This window comes from Schistocerca cancellata, chromosome 5 (assembly GCF_023864275.1).
Source record: "Schistocerca cancellata isolate TAMUIC-IGC-003103 chromosome 5, iqSchCanc2.1, whole genome shotgun sequence".
NCBI classification, from domain to species: Eukaryota; Metazoa; Arthropoda; class Insecta; order Orthoptera; family Acrididae; genus Schistocerca; species Schistocerca cancellata.
Window position 1 is genome coordinate 809,991,456 of NC_064630.1, and position 20,251 is coordinate 810,011,706.

Consider the following 20,251-nt stretch of genomic DNA (forward strand, 5'->3'; position numbering starts at 1 on the left):
AGACACCCGGCCCTGTTTTTCAACTACTGTTCTACTACATGGACTTGCTTAGACTGTCACTAAAAGGTTTCTTCAGTTGAGAGTGTTATTTGCCCCAACTATATCACTTCTTTTCCACTTTTGCTGAACCACTGCTAGGCTATGCTCCCCGTGTAAAAGTACTCATCCCACCTGTTGTGTTGAGCTCTTGGATGGAGAGTGCAGCTCTTTATACATACATAGAATATTCCAAAATGTATAAACATAAGAAATTCTGAAGACATTCCAGAACTGATAAATACTAAATGGAAATTAGTTAAATGTTAGACATGTCCAGAAAATACATACCATTTTGCAAAAAAGGCATATAAAAATATTTTTCTAATCAAAAATTTATTTTTACAAGAAAGAGTATTTATTAAAACTATTTTTAGACATATTTCATAGCAGGAAACCAACTTTTCTAAGCTCTCTTAATAGAAAGATGCTGCCAATGAAGACATCCACTGCGAAACGATGTGCCCCCCCTTTTTGCGTCATCATCACTGTCAAAGTGGCTTCTTCCAGAAACATATTCAAGTTCAAGAACAAGTGATAATCATAAGGTTCGAGATTAGGGCTGTACAGCAAGTGATCTAATTACTCCCAACCAAATTGCTGAATAAGGTTTTGAGTGACACCAGCAGAATGGGGACGTGCGTTGTCATGGAGCAACACAATGCCTTGACCGAAGATTCCACAACTTTTGCTTTTTATGGGACACTGAAGTTTTCTCAAGGTTTCACTATATCACACCGCACTGACGGTTTCACCTCTGGGAAGGAACTTAACAAGCATAATGCCCTTCCTGTCTCAAAACACAATGCACATTTTTTTGTACTGAAAACACAGTTTTGAATTTTTTTGTTTTGGGTGATTGTGAGTGCCCCCTCCATCATCTGTTTTGATTCTGGAGCAACACAACATGTTTCATCACTCGTCACAATTCTTTTTAATACTTCATCTCCCTCGTCATTGTATCAAGTAAGAAATTTCAAAGATTGCGAAGTCACTTCATTTTGGGGATGTGTGTAAGTATTTTCAGAACCCAACATAAATACAATTTGTAACAATTTCATGCAAAACAGGTTTTGAAATTGTGGACCATCTGTTTCCAAAAATTCTCACTTTCTCAACAGTCCATAAGTCATTACATTTTGACCATAAAGTTCTACAAGCTGACAATGAATTTCAGCTGGCTTGACATTCTTCGCTTTCAAAAACAACATTAGAAAATGCACTTCACAGTTGGTAGGCTCAGTGACTCGTCTCAAACATTTTGAACAATGTAAACACAACACCGGGGTGGCATCAGTGAAAGGATAATGAATCACACAAGTGCACATATGTGGAACTATGAAATGTGACTTACTTTCCGGCCACACCTTGTAATTGCTGGTGGCCGGGTTTGAACCAGCGACCCACAGCACAACGGCCAGCAATGATAGCTGCTATCCCACAGACTACATGTGGCACACCTTGCAGCAATATTTACAATATGACAACAGAGCTTAACTGTGTGTTATTTGCCATTTAATGAGTGAAAGTGCATTTCCTGTAACAGTTAAAGGAACTCAATATAGACTACCATCCTCACTCATTCATTTCCAAAAAGTAGAGTAATATCTATTTCCATACTAATGGCATTTTATGAGCTCAGCAATAATAGGAATTATCAAGTAGTGTCAAAGTTTATTTTATGCAAAGTTTTTTTCCCCAACAGAATTAATTCAGTAACTATTTTCTCTACAATGTACACTTGTTGGATGTGCTCCATCAGACGAAACTTTTAGTTCTCAGTATGCTGACTTTCCTAAAAAGGTGTTGAGTTGAACACGCTATAAAATCTATCACATAGCACACTAGCGATTAACAGGCTTGTGTGGCAAGCAAGCCTGGCACTTGTACGAGATACAGTTCACAACAACCAACAAATGTTGAAAAGCCCTTCAAAGGAGAATCTTTATCTTTACATGTTGGTTACACACTCTGCAGTTTCTTGGTAATGGGCTGACAATACAAAACTGTAACAAGCAGAATCCATGCATCTGAAAACTCACTCTTGCCACAAAGCAAAAACTAATTGCTCGCACAAATGGCAAAGTCAAGAAGTAGGGGGCCATACAGCAATTAATTTCACCAATTATCATCTGAATTACAGTGAAGACCCTTGTTGAAGGACTAAATCTTGTACCTACAACAAAAATGCATCAACAGCAGTGTACATCGGCACCACAGAGCACATAGCAGCTGTGGTCCCAATGGAAGTAAACAAAGTGCCAGTACTTACATCCAACAACTGTAAGCAAGGACGAGCAGCACAGAGAAATCTGCAGGAGGACAAACAACCTAATTATGGAAAATGACAAGGCAATGCTACGGTCTTATTGTCACATGTGGACTACAATAAGATGTGGCATATATACATTTCTACTGTGTTACCTGATGAACCATAACTTGGCTAGGTAGGAGATATTTTTAATACAGAATTCGAAAAGCAATGTAAATTACTGAATTACTTCAGCAATTTATATGTCTGTGAAATACAGTTTCACGCCTTGGATTAATCCCTGAATAGTGCCTTGGAGCACATTTGTCTGGTTGATGTAAACTTTTAGTGAGAAGAAAATCAACACAGGGTAAATAGCAAGGGCATTCTTTAGCATTAATACTTTCACTACATCTTTTCTTCAAAAATGAGAAGTTGTTCATTCTTTAAATCATGCCTCAAAACATGCTGCACATTAATTCTGAAGTTTTTAATTTTCAGACATTGAAATAACAAAGTTTATCACTGTTACAATTAAAACATTAAAATATATATGAAAAAAAACTCAATGCTCAGTCTTGACGCAATTTAAATTTATCAACACTAACACCATCTTTAGTTATTACATTAATCAGAATGCTGTCTCCTGTGTATATGTCTCTCTCAGCAGCAGAAATAAACCCATCCTTAATTATTGCCAATGCCTTCTCTGCTGGAACAGGTTCTTTGGGTACATTTTCCATGTTTTTGTAACCAATCTGGAAAAAAGAATGTTTGGCGTTAAAAGCTACATTTTTATCACACTGTTTCATATTAAGTGTAGTAACATGGGCTATTCATATAATTACTACAAAGTTCCAGCTGATTACAAATAATGGGAGTACAAATAGCCACTCCCCTTACAGCTCAGATGTTGACAGGCACTAAACCAAGTATGAGGTCGTATCTCAGCCATTTGACAATGTACTTTCTCAAACTTGACTAATTATATCCACACACAAGCACGGCTACGTCATCCTGGCCAGCTACAATCTCTCAGTGCTGCAGCACAGTGAGAAAGTTATCATTTACTTGCCTGTGTGTTTTTGTTAGTAATCTCTGAGGAGGAGAAAAAAATGATCTGAAAACGTAGCAACAATTTAATCTTTTTTATGAGCCTCTCAAACACCCAATGACTTTACTATATAATAAGAATACTTATTCGTTCAACACCATCCAGTTTAAACAGCATTTCAGGTACCTTGCCAATGGTACACTGAATTTCTTAATTGGCAGTTACTTCCATGTCCAATGGATCTTAGCTATGGTCTCCTGTTATAATGTGGAATGAGTCGGTTAAAGCGTGCAAATTATGTCTCTCGCTGGCTTATGCAGAATTTATCACTATCACAATCAGTGATGGCAGCTCGCAACAAATGGAGTCAAAATTCACTAAACAACTTGCTACAATCACGTTTAATGCTCACATTAGCTGTGGCATTCACAGCAGAGCGCTCATTGGCTGTTGGAGAATAAGCGACGCAGGTGTGCAGAACAAGCATAAACACAACTGCCATCGTTCGTGACCCCCAACTATAGAAACATATTACGCCTCGTGCATTTTGCAATTTGCCTCCTAGCTCCATTTTATACTGCATTGTATACGATGATATACACTTTATGTGATAAACACAAACACACACACACACACACACACACACACACACACACACACACACACACACACACACACACACAATATTTATTACACAGTCAGAGATTCTTAAATGGAATACAGAAAACTGTCAAGCAGATATGATTTCAGTTTGTGTTTGAAGTTAATTTCAATATCTATTAGATTCTTCACATCACTAACAAAGAGCTCAAAGATTTTAAGGCTGAGTACCTCACACCCTTTTGTGTCACACTAAAGCCATCCTCAAAGTGGACATGTTTCTCAATGTGAAGCACAATGGATGAGATTCCCATTGTGGTTAGTCTACACTTCGAAACAAGCCGGTATATGACACGGAACATTCACCTCATTATGCCTTTGTTACTGCACCGCTCTCCACCAACAGCTGTCGACTATATATTACTCGCACCGATTTTTGTAAATGAGCTGTACGATCTGTGAGCCAAATTGCTGAGCTAGTTCTGTTAAAAAGCACTTTTGTCCCTTGCTCATTTACCAACAATGTTTCTGTGTCTATAGTATACATAAATAAGAACTTCTATAACTTCTATATTCATGAACATGATAAAACGCAAAAATAGTTACATGACCAGCCAGCAAGGATATAAGCTTTCAAACTGCCATTACAAATAATGCTGTACATATTTACAGTAGTCGTCTAACTGATAAAAATTATTTTATCTTTCCTATTTTTAGTACAACTTAAGATCATTGTTATTACATCATCCAAAGGTAGGTGTGTGTGTGTGTGTGTGTGTGTGTGTGTGTGTGTGTTTGCATAACATCATTCACGGTGGAGGAGGGCACACCAAGAGGTCGTGGAGGTGGGCAGGCATAGAGAGAGAGAGAGAGAGAGAGAGAGAGAGAGAGAGAGAGAGAGAGAGAGAGAGAGAGGGGGGGGGGGGGGGGGGAGGTAGGGGGGGGGACATTGGATAGAAATGAAATTTATTAGACGTAATGATACAGATTAAAGATTCACTTGATCCCAAAATCAAGACCAATAAACAAATACAATGAATAGAAGTAAACAAACACGGTGCAACATCAATAATGTGTTGGACGACATTCTGTTGCAATACACACTGCAACACAGTCCAGCATCGAGTTGATTAGATGCTTGAAGGTGATCTGAGCAGATTAGCCCATAAATCTTGAACAGCCACCTCCAGATCACAGAGTGTAACATGGTGGGATCTGGCGTTTCAGCTTGTCCCACAAATGCTCTAGACAGTCGGGGAGCAGGTCGGCCATGGAAGCGTCACAACATGACATAGGAAGTCTTTAACTCTTGCTGTAAGTTGACAAGCATTATCTTGGTCCTCACCATGTTGCTATGACAGATAAAAAGTAAAACGCGGTTGACAGCCCACACGTTGTTTGCTAAAACGGCTGATAAGTCAGATGGCAAACACAAACAAGAATCTAGGGGATTAAAAAAAGGACATTTCGTGAGGAAATGGTGGACTGTCAAAGGTTGAGTGCAGTGAGTACAAAGTGGTGGGGCAGCACCACTTAACAAATGGTGATGGCTAAAAAGACAGTGACTGATGTGCAACCTAGCCAAAAAGATCTCATGGCAAGTGGACAGAGAGGAGGTCATCCAAGCTGCTGGGAGAGGCTTAATAACCCGGAGCTTGTTCCTGTGAATGAAGGACCAGTGCTGATGCCAAAGAGAGACCATCTGCCGACAGATGGCAACACAGAGATCATCAGATGGAATGTAAGACTTAGCAGGCAGATGTATGAGGGCTGCAGCCTAGGCAGCAGCATCAGCTGCCTCATTTCCTGTCAGATCAACATGACCAGAAACCCACATCACAGTGGTTCCATCAAGAGTGAGCAAGTGACAGTGTTTCTGGACCTTTTGCACTAACAGATGGATGGTGTACAGCAAACACAGGCTTTGAAAGGCACTGAGAGAGGCAGAGTAGATGATGCAATTGAAAAGCCTGTGTCACCAGATGTACTGCGTGGCATGATACGGGCAAAGACTCTGCTCTAAATACTGAGCAGTGTTCGGCTTCTGCCGATACCAGAAAATGTTGGTGCCAATGATGAAGGCACACCTGACACCATGGTCAATGCAAGAGCCATCAGTGTACACGAAAGTACTACGGCGAAGATGAGTGTGAAGGTCATTAAACTGAACGTGATAGGGGAGGCTGGAGTAGTGTGCTTAGGAAGCAAATGAAGGCCAAGGTCGACACAGGCCGCCACTCGAAGCCAAGGTGGTGAAGGGTTCACACCCACCGAGAAAGTGGCAGGTAGCGTGAAATTCAGCTGTTGGAGCAAGAGCCGAAAGCGAGCTTCAATAGGTAACAGAAGAGGGATGAGCCCCATACCAGCGATCAAAGGATTCATCGAAAAAGGAGGCATAGGATGAGTAGCCACGCATAGCAGACAAATGGCATGCATATCTACTGAGGGGAAAGAGTAGGACAGCAGTAGTTTGGCAGCTTCTGCATACAGACTTTAAACCTTGCTAGTTAAATAGCGCCAGTGGCCAAACAGATAGCACAATGGTGGATAGTATTAAGTAGGCGTAAGAGGGACGGACGGACGTCCAGATGCGAACAAAACACCAATAGTCTAGTTTCGAAAGGACAAGGGACTAGTACGAACTGAGGAGGGTTACGAGATCTGCTCCCGAGGAAATACCACTCAAGACACGTAGGACATTGAGGGACCGCATACAGGGCTGCCAGACACGTGCGAGGACCAAGAAAGTTTCCTATGAAGCACGAGCTCCAGGAATTGGGTAGTTTCAACAAATGGAAGAGCAACATGCCCAGGATGTAAAGAAGATGCAAGAAACCATTGCGCTGTCAGAAGTTCATACACACAGTTTTGTCAGTGGAAAAACAAAAGCCATTGTCGATGCTTCATGAGTAAAGACAATGGAGACAACACTGAAGACGCCGCTCAGTGAGACAGGTGCATGGAGAACTACAATGGATGGCAAAATTGGCAACGAAAAAGGAGCAGGCGATGCCCGGTGGGAGACAGGGCATTATAGGGTTAATGGTGATAACAAAGAGGACAACACTCAGGACAGAATCCTGCGGCACACTGTTTTCCTGAATAAAGCTTCTGACAAGGCAGAATCCATACAAACCTTGCAAACTCGATCTTTTAAAAATTCCTTAAGGAAACGGGGCAGGCGGCCATGGAAGCCACACATGTAGAGAGTACGACAGATACTAGACCCCCAGCAGCTATCGTAGTATTTCTCCAAATCGAAAAACACTGCCATAGTCTGGGATTTCCACACAAAACCATTCATGACATGGGTAGATAAAGTGACGAGATGGTCAACTGCAGAATGGTGCACTTTAAATCCACTCTGTGCAGCAGTTAGTAAACTGCGAGACAAGAGACACTATACCAGCCCAGCATGAATCAGACGTTCCATCACATTGCGAACACAGCGGGTGAGAGAAATCGTGTGGTAGCTAGAAGTAAGGTGTTTGTCCTTACCGGCCTTAAGTATGCGCACGACAGTGGCTTCATGCCAGCATCTGGGACACGTGCCCTCTGCTCAGATGTGATAATACGAGGGTTGTTTTTTAAGTAAGGGCCATTTTTACTTTTAAAAAAAGATACAAATACTTTTGTAAAAAAAACTTTTATTTTCTGATTCTACACACTTTTACCTATTTTCTACATAGTTGCCTTGTTTATTTAAGCGCTTGTCATACCGTACAACTAAGTTTTTAATTCCCTCTTCAAAGAATTCGGCCGCCTGCTCCGAAAGCCAAGAGTTCACGGCCGCTTTCACTTCATCGTCGTCATTGAAGCGCTGCCCGCCAAGATGGTGTTTCAGGTACCGGAAAAGGTGAAAATCGCTAGGAGCAAGGTCGGGGCTGTATGGTGCATGGTCCAAAACTTCCCAGCCAAAAGAATCAATCAAATCCCGAGTCTTTTGAGAGGTGTGAGGCCTAGCGTTATTGTGCAAGAGCAAAACTCCTTTTGTCAGCATGCCGCGCCTTTTGTTTTGAATTGCTCTGCGGAGCTTCCTTAGAGTTGCACAGTAGGCATCTGAGTTGATTGTCGTTCCTCGTGGCATAAAGTCCACTAGCAAAACACCGCGCCGGTCCCAGAACACAGTTGCCATAATCTTGCGCTTTGACAGCGTCTGTTTGGCTTTGACCTTGACGGGTGAGGTTGTGTGTCGCCATTCCATCGATTGTCGCTTGCTTTCGGAAGTGATATGGGATACCCATGTTTCATCTCCAGTGACAATTTGACTCAACATGTCATCCCCTTCTTCCTCGTAACGAATAAAAAAGTCCAATGAAGTGTCAAATCTCTTCCCTTTGTGATCCTCTGTGAGGAGTCTGGGTACCCACCGAGAACACAGTTTCTTAAAGTTTAGGTTTTCAGACACAATTTTGTACAAAACCGATCTTTAAACTTGTGGAAATTCCAAAGAAAGAGTGGAAATTGTGAATCTTCTGTCCTCACGAATCTTTGTTTCGACTGCAGCCACCATATCATCAGTGATCACAGAGGGCCGGCCTGAGCGTTCTTCGTCATGGACGTTTTGACGGCCATTTTTAAACTCTCTAACCCATTGACGCACTTTACCTTCACTCATTGCATTCAAGCCATAAACTTCTGTTAACTGACGATAAATTTCTGCAGTTGATAGGCTTCTCGCGGTCAAAAAACGTATCACTGACCGTATCTCACACGTGGCAGGCGATTCAATAATCGTAAACATTATAAAGTAGCACAGCGATGCGTACACGTCAGCTACAGAGCTGCAACTTGCATCAGTGTGAATGGGCAGGATGCCGGCAAGTGGCGCAGTGGCTTGTTGCGGCGTCCGCGCGAACTACGGGACTATACACGCGAACGGCCCTAACTTAAAAAACAACCCTCGTACGTATGAACCAGGAAGTGTTTGCTCGCAAGAGAAAGGTGCTGCAACATCTGAATGTGAACACTGTCTGGCCCTGGGGCAGAGGTAGGTAGGTAGGTTGGTTTAAAAGGAAGGGAAGGGACCAAACTACAAGGTCATCGGTCCCTTGTTCCTAATAAAACAATGCCACAAGAGTGAGAATAAGACAGACGAGACATATAACACAAAACTGAAAGAAAGGAAAAACCGTAAGATCGAAGGAAAGGCAACGAACACTAAAAGGAACCAAAGAGGACAAGAAAACAACAGACACACTAGAAACAGAAGAGAGTAAAACAAGTAAGCAGATTCACCCTCAAGAACAAAGCATAAAACTAAGTCAGCCAATGAGGTGTTGTCAGATAAAATGAGTGGCAACGAGTCCAGTAAACCAAGATTTCATCACTGGACAGTCAAAGTGGGACAGTGCACCAGAATATGGGCCACTATCAACAGGGTACCGCACCAACACTGAGGCGGATCTTCACGGTGCAAGAGGTAACTGTGGGTCCCCCTAGCATGGCCAATGCGGAGCCAGCGGAGGACAACTGATTCCCTGCGATAGGCCCGCATGGAAGACTTCCACACATTCATAGTCTCCTTAATGACACACAGTTTGTTGTGCATACTGTTATGCCATTCTGTCTCCCAAAGCCTAAAAACCCTGCAGCTTAAGTCAGAACACAGGCAAGGTTCAGATATGCCCATCTCCAAAAGCGGTTTCTGCACAGCCTGTCGACAAGTACGTTACCGGGGGTGCTGACATGTCCTGTGGTCCACACAAATACCACTGAACGACGGGACCGTTCCAGGGCATAGATGGACGCCTGGATGGACACTACCAGAGGATGGTGAGGGTAGCACTGGTTGATAGCTTGTAGGCTGCTCAAGGAGTTAGTAAACAGAAGAAACAATTCCTTGGTACATGAATGGATATACTGAAGTGCACGAGATATGGCTACCAGCTCTGCAATGAATACACTGCAGTCATTGGGCAAGGAATGCTGTTCAATATGGCCTCTGTGGACAAAGGTGAAGCCAACATTACCATCAGCCATCGAGCTGTCGGTGTAAACCACTTCAGAGCCCCAGGACACTTCAAGAATTGAGAGGAAGTGAGAGCAGAAAGCCGAAGGGTTAACGGAGTTTTTATGGCCATGTGGAAGGTCCAGGTGAAGCTTCGGCCTACAGCTATACTACGGAGGTGTACGTGAATGGACCTCGAGGAGAGGTGCTACAGGCAAGGACTCCAGTTCAGACAGAAGTGATTTCACACGAACCGCTATCGTTAGCCCTGGCCTGGGCCTGTTGGAGGTGAATCGCCATGGTTGGGAAAAGAAGACGGCAATTAGGATGTTCAGGAGAGCTACTAATGTGTGCAACGTAACTGGCGAGCAGTTGTGCACGTCTGATCTGCAATGGAGGGACTCCACCCTCCACCAGTACGCTGGTCACCGGACTCTTCCCAAAAGCTCCTGTCACCAGTCGAAACCCACAGTGGTGCACAGGGTCGAGTAAATGCAACGCTGAGGGTGCTGCCGAACCATAAACCACACTCCCATAGTCGATTTGGGATTGGACAAGGGCTCTGTAGAGCCGCAGCAGCGTAGAGCGATCTGCACCCCAACTGGTGTTGCTCAGGCAACAGAGGGTATTGAGGTGCTGCCAGCACTTTTGCTTAAGCTGATGAAGATAAGGAAGCCAAGTCAATCGAGCATCGAAAACCAATCCTGGGAATTAATATGTCTCCACTACAGTGAGTGGATCATCATGAAGGTAAAGTTCTGGATCCGGATGAACAGTACGACGCTGGCAGAAGTGCATGAGACACGACTTTGCGGCTGAAAACTGGAAGCTGTGGGCGACAACCCACTGGATGGCTCCCTGTGGGAGACTCTCAGCAACACCAGTACTGGAGCAGCAGTATGAAATGCAGAAGTCATCCGCATGCAGAGAAGACGAGACTGAGGGCCCGACAGCTGCTGCTAGACCATTAATGGCCACTAAAAATAGAGAGAGACACTCAATACAAAGCCCTACAGGACTCCATTCTCCTGGATATGGATGGAACCTTGAGAGGCACCAACTTGGACACAGAAAGTATGGAGAGACAGGAAGTTTTGGATAAAAATCGGGAGCGGGCTGCGGAGACTCCACTCATACAATGTGGCAAGGATATGATGTCGCCAGGTTGTGTTGTACGCTTTACCTACGTCAAAAAAGATGGCAACCAGGTGTTGCCGTCGGGAAAAGGCTGTTTGGGTGGCAGACTTGAGGGACACAAGATTATCTATCAGTGGTAGAGCGCCCCTGGCGGAAGCCGCCCTGACATGGAGCCAGTAGGCCACGTGACTCCAGGACCTAACCCAACCGCTGACATACCATGCGTTCCAGCAGCTTACAAAGAACGTTGGTGAGGCCGATAGCTATCCACATCAATCAGGTTTTTACTAGGTTTGAGCACCGGAATGATGGTGCTTTCCCACGACTGCGATGGAAAGATGCCATCGCACCAGATCCGGTTGAAGACAAGAAGGAGATGTCGCTTGTAGTCAGATAAGAGATGTTTAATCATCTGGCTGTGGATCCAATCAGGCCCAGGAGGTGTGTCGGGGCAATGTGCAAGGGCACTGAGGAGCTCCCATTCTGTAAATGGGGCATTATAGTATTCACTGTGGTGTGTAGTGAATGAGAGGACTTTCCCTTCCAGAAGCCGTTTGAGAGTGCAAAAAGCTGGGGGAGGGGTGGGGGTAATTCTCCGATGCAGAGGCTGAAGCGAAGTGCTTGGCAATCGCGTTTGCATCGATAGATAACACACCATTTATGGTAACACCAGCAACACCTGTTGGGGTCTAGTACCCAAAAAGACATTTGATCTTTGCCCGAACTTGGGAAGGTGATGTATGACACCCAAAGGTTGAGACTTATCTCTCCCAACAATCCTGCTTCCATTGTCTGATAAGCGGGTGAATGCAGGCATGGAGCCGTTTATAGGCTATGAGGTGTTCCAGGGAAGGGTGGCGCTTATGCCGCTGTAGTGGTCGCCAACGTCCCTTAATAGCTTCAGCGACTTCCAGTGACCACCTAGGAACTGCCTTATGCCTCAGGCACCCTAAAGAGTGAGGGATCCCGTTTTCTGTGCAGAAACAATTGTTGTAGTCACTTGCTCAACCATCACATCAACGTTACCATGTGGAGGAGGTTCAATGGTGACAGCAGTGGTGAAAGTTTCCCAGTTCGCCTTGTTTAAAGCCCATCTGGGTAGGCGTCCGAGAGCCTGATGCTGGGACAGGGACAGTTGCCGTAGCTCAGCCAGGTGGTGGAGAAAACCGCTGCAATTCCACTGGAGGATGACACTGAGACAGCACAGGCATGGAACATTCAATGAGGCAGTTTATGCTTCAAACACCTGCTGCCACCGATTTATTGCCTGAGCAGTCTATATCCACTGTGTCTGAGGGTCTGGCGAGATCTAGGTCCTGAGTGGACACCAAAATCTCCACCCCATCCTCAGCCGCAGAGCTTGTAGGTAGCGGTGGTGTGGGTGCCACCGCAATTTCCTTGGTCTTAGGGGTTTTCTTTTTGGATTTCTCTCGCTGGTCCTTGGCCCTCCCTGGCTGGGAGAACTTCACTAGCTCAGTCTCCGGGACTGAGGATGAGTGCGAAGCCCGATGACCAGCTGCTTTTGGCTCTTCAGCTACTGGCGGGTGTCGTCTTTCCGAACAGAAGAAACCTGGGAAGGGAGTGACCCAAGGGACCCCTTCCTAGCGAGAGAAGCCGAAGACAACTTATGCTTCTCTGGCTTAAAAGTGGGGATGGATGTCCCGGATGGTACGGGAGGGGGGTGTTGCTCCTGAAGTAGGTGGTGCAGGAGCAACAGGGAGGGAAACGCCCCCCACCATCAAGGGGGCAAGTGTGGTCTTCCGGCTCTGAGAGGTGGCCTGGGTTGGCGGAGCTGATAGTGCCAGAACTGTTGTAGTGGCCGCGTAAGACGATGTCGTATGCACAGGATGCAGGTGTTCAAATTTTCTCCTAGCCTCAGTGTAGGTCAGTCTGTTCAGGGTCTTTTACTCCATGATTTTCCTTTCTTTCTGGAGAATCCTGCAGTCAGGTGAGAAAGGTGAATGGTGCTCTCTGCAGTTGACACAGATGGGAGGTGGGGCATGTTGAGTATTGGGATGTGATGGGCGTCCGCAATCTTGGCATGTGATGCTGGAAGTATAGCAGGAAGACATATGGCCGAACTTCCAGCACTTGAAGCATCGCATCGGGGGAGGGATGTAGGGCTTTACATCACAGAGGTAGACCATCATCTTGACCTTCTCGGGCAATGTATCATCCTCAAAGGCTAAGATGAAAGCACCGGTGGCAACCTGATTATCCTTCGGACCCCGGTGGACATGCCAGACGAAATGTACATCTCCCGCTCTAAATTGGCACAGAGCTCATCATCGGACTGCAAAAGAAGGTCTCTGTGAAATATGATACCCTGGACCATATTTACACTCTTATGGAGAGTGATGGTTACAGAAAAATCCCCCAGCTTGTCACAAGCGATTAACTCCTGTGACTGGGCAGAGGATGCTGTTTTGATCAAGACTGACCCAGATCTCATTTTGTCCCCTAAATAATCAACAAAAAACTGAGGCTTCATCGTCATGGAAGATTCCTAATCAGCTCTCGAACATACAAGGTACCGGGGCAAATAAGATCCGCTGCTATCCTTAGTCTGACGTTCTTTTCATGGCGTGGCCAGGGAGGGGAACGATTTGGGGTCATACGTCTGTGCGTTGAATTGAGCTCATGATCGCTTAGAGACTGCTGGTGTTTCACCACCAGCAAGAGATGATGGACTATGCTTCGTCGTGTGTCATCCACCCTGACGTCACCCACTCCGACTAGGGGCCCTCCCCATGGGTGCCACCCAGCTGCAGCAAAGTCCAATATTCATGACATCGATGTGTTTTAGAATCTTGGAACATATTCTGAGCTCAGACATAATGAGGTGTATCTAACAAAATGACCAGCATCATCACGAGTCCTGTATCAATCATGCGATATCCATCTCACACTTTCCTCATATGATATAATAAAAGCTCTGGATAAAGGCAGTCACGTAGATGTAGTATTTCTCAATTTCCAAGAAGCATTTGACTCAGTACATCTACACATATTGTCAAAAGTACAACCGTATGGGGTATTGAGCAAAATTTGTGACTGGAATGAGGATTTTTTGGTAGGGAGGATGCAGCATTTTATCTTAAATGGAGAGTCACAGTCAGACGCAAAAGTAACTTTCTGTGCCCCGGGGAAGTGTTTTGGTACCACTGCTGTTCATGTCCAACATTAATTATCTTGCATACAATATTGACAGTAACTTCAAACATTTTGCAGGCGACAGTTCTCTATAGTGAAGTAGTGCCTGGAAGAAACTGCATAATACCGGATCTTGGTATGATTTAAAAGTGGTGTGAAGATTGGTAATTTGCTTTAAACGTTTAAAAATGTGAAACTGTGCACTTCACAAAAAAGTAGTATCCTATGACTATAATATCAGTGACTCACAGCTGGAATCAGCTAACTCCTACAAATAACTGGGTGTAACACTTTTTAGGGACATTAAATGGAATGATCACATATGCTGTTGTGGGTAAAGCAGCTAGTAGACCTCTGTTTATTAGTAGAATACTGTGAAAATGCAGTCAGTCTACAAATGACATTTGTAAGCAACCACTTGTGCAACCCATTCTGGAATACTGATCAAGTGTGTGGAACCCATACCAAATAGCACTAACAGGGGACACTGACTGTATACAGAGAAGAGCAGCACAAATGGTCACAGATTTGTTTGGCACATGGGAGCGAGAGAGATGCTGAAGAAACTGAACTGGTGGACTTTTGAAGACAGACACAAATTATCCCAAGAAAGCCTACTTCCGAAGTATCAAGAACTAGCTTCAAATGGTGACTCCTGAAATATGCTACAACCCCCTAGTAATTGCTCAATTAGGGATCAAGATTAGCTTAACTAAAGAATCATTCTTCCCACACTTCATATGCGAATGGAACAGGAAGAAACCCTTTAATTGGGGCAACGAGATGTACCTTCTCTCTTGCACTTCACAGTGGTTTGCATCACGCCTAGGTAGATAGAGACGAATCAGCCAGCTGAGCTGTGTAACTATCATGCAAGCAAGGAAATCGAGGTTGTGAAGCAGCCACTAAAATCTCACATGTTGTATTCTGCTGCATATTGTGCCACTGGATGGTCTGCCTTGTTTTTGACATCAGTTTGGTGCTGACCATTCATTCTAGTTGACAGCTGGTGGGCGCCAGCCTCTGATGGGATAGGATAAGTCTGTGACGGGACTGAAGTAGGTGGGGCTTGGTGAGTGGATTGGACAGGACTTGCATCTGGGCCGTCCATTAGGGTATTATCCCTGTGGCAGGGGATTGGGGGTGGGTGTGGCATACGGATGGACTTTTATGTTTTGGAGGTTGGGTGGGCAGTGGAACACCACTTTGGGATGGGATGGAAGTACCTTGGGTAGGATGTCCCTCACTTCAGGACATGATGATAGATAATCAAGGCCCTGACAAAGGACGTGGTTCTTTGTTTCAGTCCTAGGTGATGTTGGGTGACATGTGAGCAGTTCTTTGTTGCTGGTTCTTGCGCTAGATGTGAGGATCAGGTGTGTGTGGGGCTTTGGCACAAGAGACCTGTTTCTGTATTAGCTATTAAAGGTATTGCCTGTCTGTGAAGGCCTTTGTGAAGCCTTCAGCATACTGGGCGAGGGAGTTCTCATCACTGCAGATTTGCCTACCACTGGTGGCAAGGCTGTATGTAGGAGGGAGGGGGGGGGGGGGATTTTTTGGTGTGGAAGGGATGGTGGGTGCGAAAGTGCAGGTACTGTTGGTGATTACTGTATCTGATGTGGACCAAGGTGTGGGTGGAGCCATCTGAGAGGAGGAGATAGACATCTAGGAAGGTGGCACGACAAGGTGGAGGAGGACAAGATAAAGGGGGTGGGAAAGAAGGTGCTGAGATTGTGGAGGAATAAGGATCAGGTGTTCTGACCTTGAGTCCAGATTATAAAGATTTCATCAATAAACCAGATCCAGAGTTTGGGGTTTTAGGATAATCTAGCACATATGGCGAGTGATGGTCATGGAGTGGGTATCCACATTCACCGCATAGAGAGTCCTCTGTACAGTGATAAGACATGTGCCCAAAATGTGAAAACACATCATCGATGGTGGAAAGTACGGCTTCACATCACACTGCCCTCCTCTGGGAAAGTGTCCCTATCCTAGTCAAAAGGCAGAATAAAGGTTGGTTGGTTTGGGGGGGATTAAAGGGACCAGACTGCGACGGTCATCGGTCCCTTTTCCAAAAAAAAGTAAAACCACCCAAAGAGAATAAAAAACGAACAACAGGAAAGACGTCAGACGACACAGGACAAGAAATACTCCTACAGAGATCAGACGAAACAAATTAAAATCACACAGAGTGTGACAGTGGTTGGCCGACCATAGAGATAAAAAGGAAAAGCCAACCACCGAGAACACATTAAAAACTCAGCGTAAAATCGTAGGCCAATGGCCAGAATCAACACAAAAGAACAGAACAAACACTCAGAGTAAATAATAAAAACCCCCTGCCCGAATAAAACGGAAAACTAAGTCAGCCATACCAGGGTCATCACATAAGAGGGCAGGGAGCGTATCAGGCAGCGCAAATGTCTGCCTGACCACAGCTAAAAGGGGGCAGGCCAACAAAATGTGGGCCACTGTCAAAGCCGCCCCGCAGCGACATACAGGAGGGTCCTCCCGGCGCAGTAAATAACTGTGTGTCAGGTGGGAGTGGCCAATGCGGAGCCGACAAAGGACAACAGAGTCCCTGCGGTTGGCTTGCAGGGATGACCGCCACACAGTCGTCGTCTCCTTGATGGCACGGAGTTTATTGGGCATGATCCGATGGCGCCATTCAGCGTCCCAAAGCGCAAAAACTTTTCGGCGGAGGACTGCCCGCAAATCAGCCTCTGGGAGGCCAACATCCAGAGATGGTTTACTCGTGGCCTCTTTCGCCAGGCGGTCAACATGTTCATTGCCCGAGATACCGACATGACCGGGGGTCCTCACAAAGACCACAGAGCGGCCGCAACGCGCAAGAGTATGCAGGGACTCATGGATAGCCATCACCAGACGAGAACGAGGAAAACACTGGTCGAGAGCTCGTAAACCGCTCAGGGAATCGCTACAGATAACGAAGGACTCACCTGAGCAGGAGCGGATATACTCTAGGGCACGAAAGATGGCGACTAGCTCAGCAGTGTAAACGCTGCAGCCAGCCGCCAAGGACCGTTGTTCGGAATGGTCCCCTAGAGTTAGCGCATACCCGACACGACCAGCAACCATCGAACCGTCGGTGTAAACAATTCCAGAGTCCTGATACGTGGCCAGGATGGAATAAAAGCGGCGGCGGAAGGCCTCTGGAGGGACCGAGTCCTTCGAGCCCTGTGCCAAGTCGAGCCGAAGGCAAGGGCGAGGAACACACCACGGGGGTGTACGCAGAGGCGCCCGGAAAGGAGGTGGAACTGGGAAAAACCCAAGCCCGCAGAGAAGCTCCTTGATGCGTACGGCGATCGGACAACCCGACCGGGGCCGATGGTCTGGCAGATGGACGACTGACTGCGGGAACAGGACACGATAATTTGGATGCCCAGGCAAGCTAAAAACATGGGCAGCATAAGCGGCCAGCAAACGTTGGCGTCGGAACCGCAGTGGAGGTACACCTGCCTCCACTAGGACGCTGTCCACAGGGCTGGTGCGGAAAGCACCAGTGGCAAGGCGTATCCCGCTGTGGAGAATTGGGTCCAGCACCCGCAACGCAGATGGGGATGCTGAGCCATAAGCTAGGCACCCATAATCCAGGCGAGACTGGATTAACGCCTGGTAGAGCCGCAACAGGGTAGAGCGGTCGGCGCCCCAGCAGGTGTGGCTCAAACAACGCAGGGCGTTGAGATGCCGCCAACACGCTTGTTTAAGCTGCCGGATATGAGGCAGCCAAGTCAACCGGGCATCAAAAAGGACACCCAAAAACCTGTGGGTCTCCACCACAGCAAGAAGTTCGTCGGCAAGATAAAGCCGCGGCTCAGGATGGACCGTTCGGCGCCGGCAGAAATGCATAACGCGGGTCTTGGCAGCCGAAAACTGAAAACCACGCGCTACAGCCCAAGACTGCGCCTTGCGGATTGCGCCCTGTAGCTGACGTTCAGCTGCTGCAATGCTAATAGAACTATAGTAAAGACAGAAGTCGTCAGCATACAGGGAAGCGGAGACAGAATTTCCTACTGCCGCAGCGAGACCGTTTATTGCAATTAAAAACAGGCAGACACTGAGGACAGAGCCCTGGGGTACCCCGTTCTCCTGGACGAGGGAGGAACTATACGAGGCCGCGACTTGCACGCGGAAGGTACGATACGACAGAAAATTTCTGATAAAGATCGGCAGAGGGCCCCGAAGACCCCATCCATGAAGCGTAGAAAGGATGTGATGACGCCATGTCGTATCGTACGCCTTCCGCATGTCGAAAAAGACAGCGACCAGGTGCTGACGGCGGGCAAAGGCTGTACGGATGGCCGACTCAAGGCTCACCAGATTGTCGGTGGCGGAGCGGCCTTTACGGAACCCACCCTGAGACGGAGCCAGAAGGCCCCGAGACTCCAGCACCCAATTTAAGCGCCGGCTCACCATGCGTTCAAGCAACTTGCAAAGAACGTTGGTGAGACTAATGGGACGGTAGCTGTCCACCTCCAGAGGGTTCTTTCCAGGTTTCAAAATGGGGATGACAATACTTTCCCGCCATTGCGACGGAAACTCACCCTCGACCCAGAGACGGTTGTAAAGGTCGAGGAGGCGTCGCTTGCAGTCCACTGAAAGGTGTTTCAGCATCTGACAGTGGATGCGATCTGGCCCGGGAGCGGTATCAGGGCAAGCGGCAAGGGCACTCTGAAATTCCCACTCACTGAATGGAGCGTTGTAGGGTACAGAAGCGTTGGTGCGAAAAGAAAGGCTCCGACGTTCCATCCACTCTTTAATGGAGCGGAAGGCCTGGGGGTAATTCGCAGAAGCGGAACTCATAGCAAAATGCTCTGCTAAGCGGTTTGCAATGACGTCGGAGTCAGTACAAACTGCTCCATTCAGCGAGAGCGCAGGGACGCTGGCAGGGGTCCGATAGCCGAAGACCCGTCGAATCTTGGCCCAGACCTGCGATGGAGTGACATGGAGTCCAATGGTGGACACATACCGCTCCCAGCACTCCTTCTTGCCTTGGCGGATAAGGAGGCGGGCCCGCGCACGCAGCCGTTTGAAGGCGATAAGGTGGTCCATGGAGGGATGTCGCTTGTGACGCTGGAGCGCCCGCCGGCGATCTTTAATCGCTTCAGCAATCTCAGGCGACCACCAAGGCACAGCCCTCCGCCGAGGGGACCCAGAAGAACGGGGAATGGCAGACTCGGCGGCAGTGACGATGCCGGCGGTGACCGATGTAACCACCGCATCAATGGCATCAGTTGAGAGAGGCTCAATAGCGGCAGTGGAGGAGAACAAGTCCCAGTCAGCCTTATTCATAGCCCATCTGCTAGGGCGCCCAGAAGAGTGACGCTGTGGTAGTGACAGAAAAATCGGAAAGTGGTCACTACCACACAGGTCGTCATGCACACTCCAGTGGACAGATGGTAAGAGGCTAGGGCTACAGATTGAAAGGTCAATGGCGGAGTAGGTGCCATGCGCCACACTGAAGTGTGTGGAGGCACCATCATTCAAAATCGAGAGATCGAGCTGCGACAATAAATGCTCAACGGTGGCGCCTCGACCTGTTGCCACTGACCCACCCCACAGAGGGTTATGGGCGTTAAAGTCGCCCAGTAATAAGAAAGGTGGCGGCAATTGGGCTATCAGCGCAGCCAGGACATGCTGCGCGACATCACCCTCCGGTGGAAGGTAAAGACTGCAGACGGTAAGAGCCTGCGGCGTCCACACCCTAACAGCGACAGCCTCTAAAGCTGTTTGTAGAGGGACAGACTCGCTGTGAAGAGAGTTAAGGACATAGATGCAGACGCCACCAGACACCCTTTCATAAGCTGCTCGGTTCTTATAATAACCCCGATAGCCACGGAGGGCGGGGGTGCGCATTGCTGGAAACCAAGTTTCCTGCAGAGCAATGCAGAGGAAAGGGTGAAGGCTGATAAGTTGGCGGAGCTCAGCTAGATGGTGGAAGAAACCGCTGCAGTTCCACTGGAGGATGGTTTTGTCCATGGCTGAGAAAGGCGTGCCGGGACTGGGACGGCAGATTACGCCGCTGGGTCACCTGCTGCCTCCGATT

At 47.0% G+C, this 20,251-nt stretch overlaps 1 protein-coding gene across 1 annotated transcript in view; it reads right to left on the reverse strand.

Annotated features, from left to right (window-relative positions):
* Positions 1-2,766: 2,766 nt before the first annotated feature.
* LOC126187812 (proteasome subunit beta type-1) overlaps positions 2,767-20,251 on the reverse strand; it is a 40,443-nt gene continuing 22,958 nt past the window's right edge. The window contains exon 4 of the mRNA XM_049929099.1: positions 2,767-3,045. Coding sequence (XP_049785056.1) covers positions 2,860-3,045 — 186 coding nt within the window. The 3' untranslated portion in view covers positions 2,767-2,859. The remainder of the gene's footprint in view (positions 3,046-20,251) is intronic.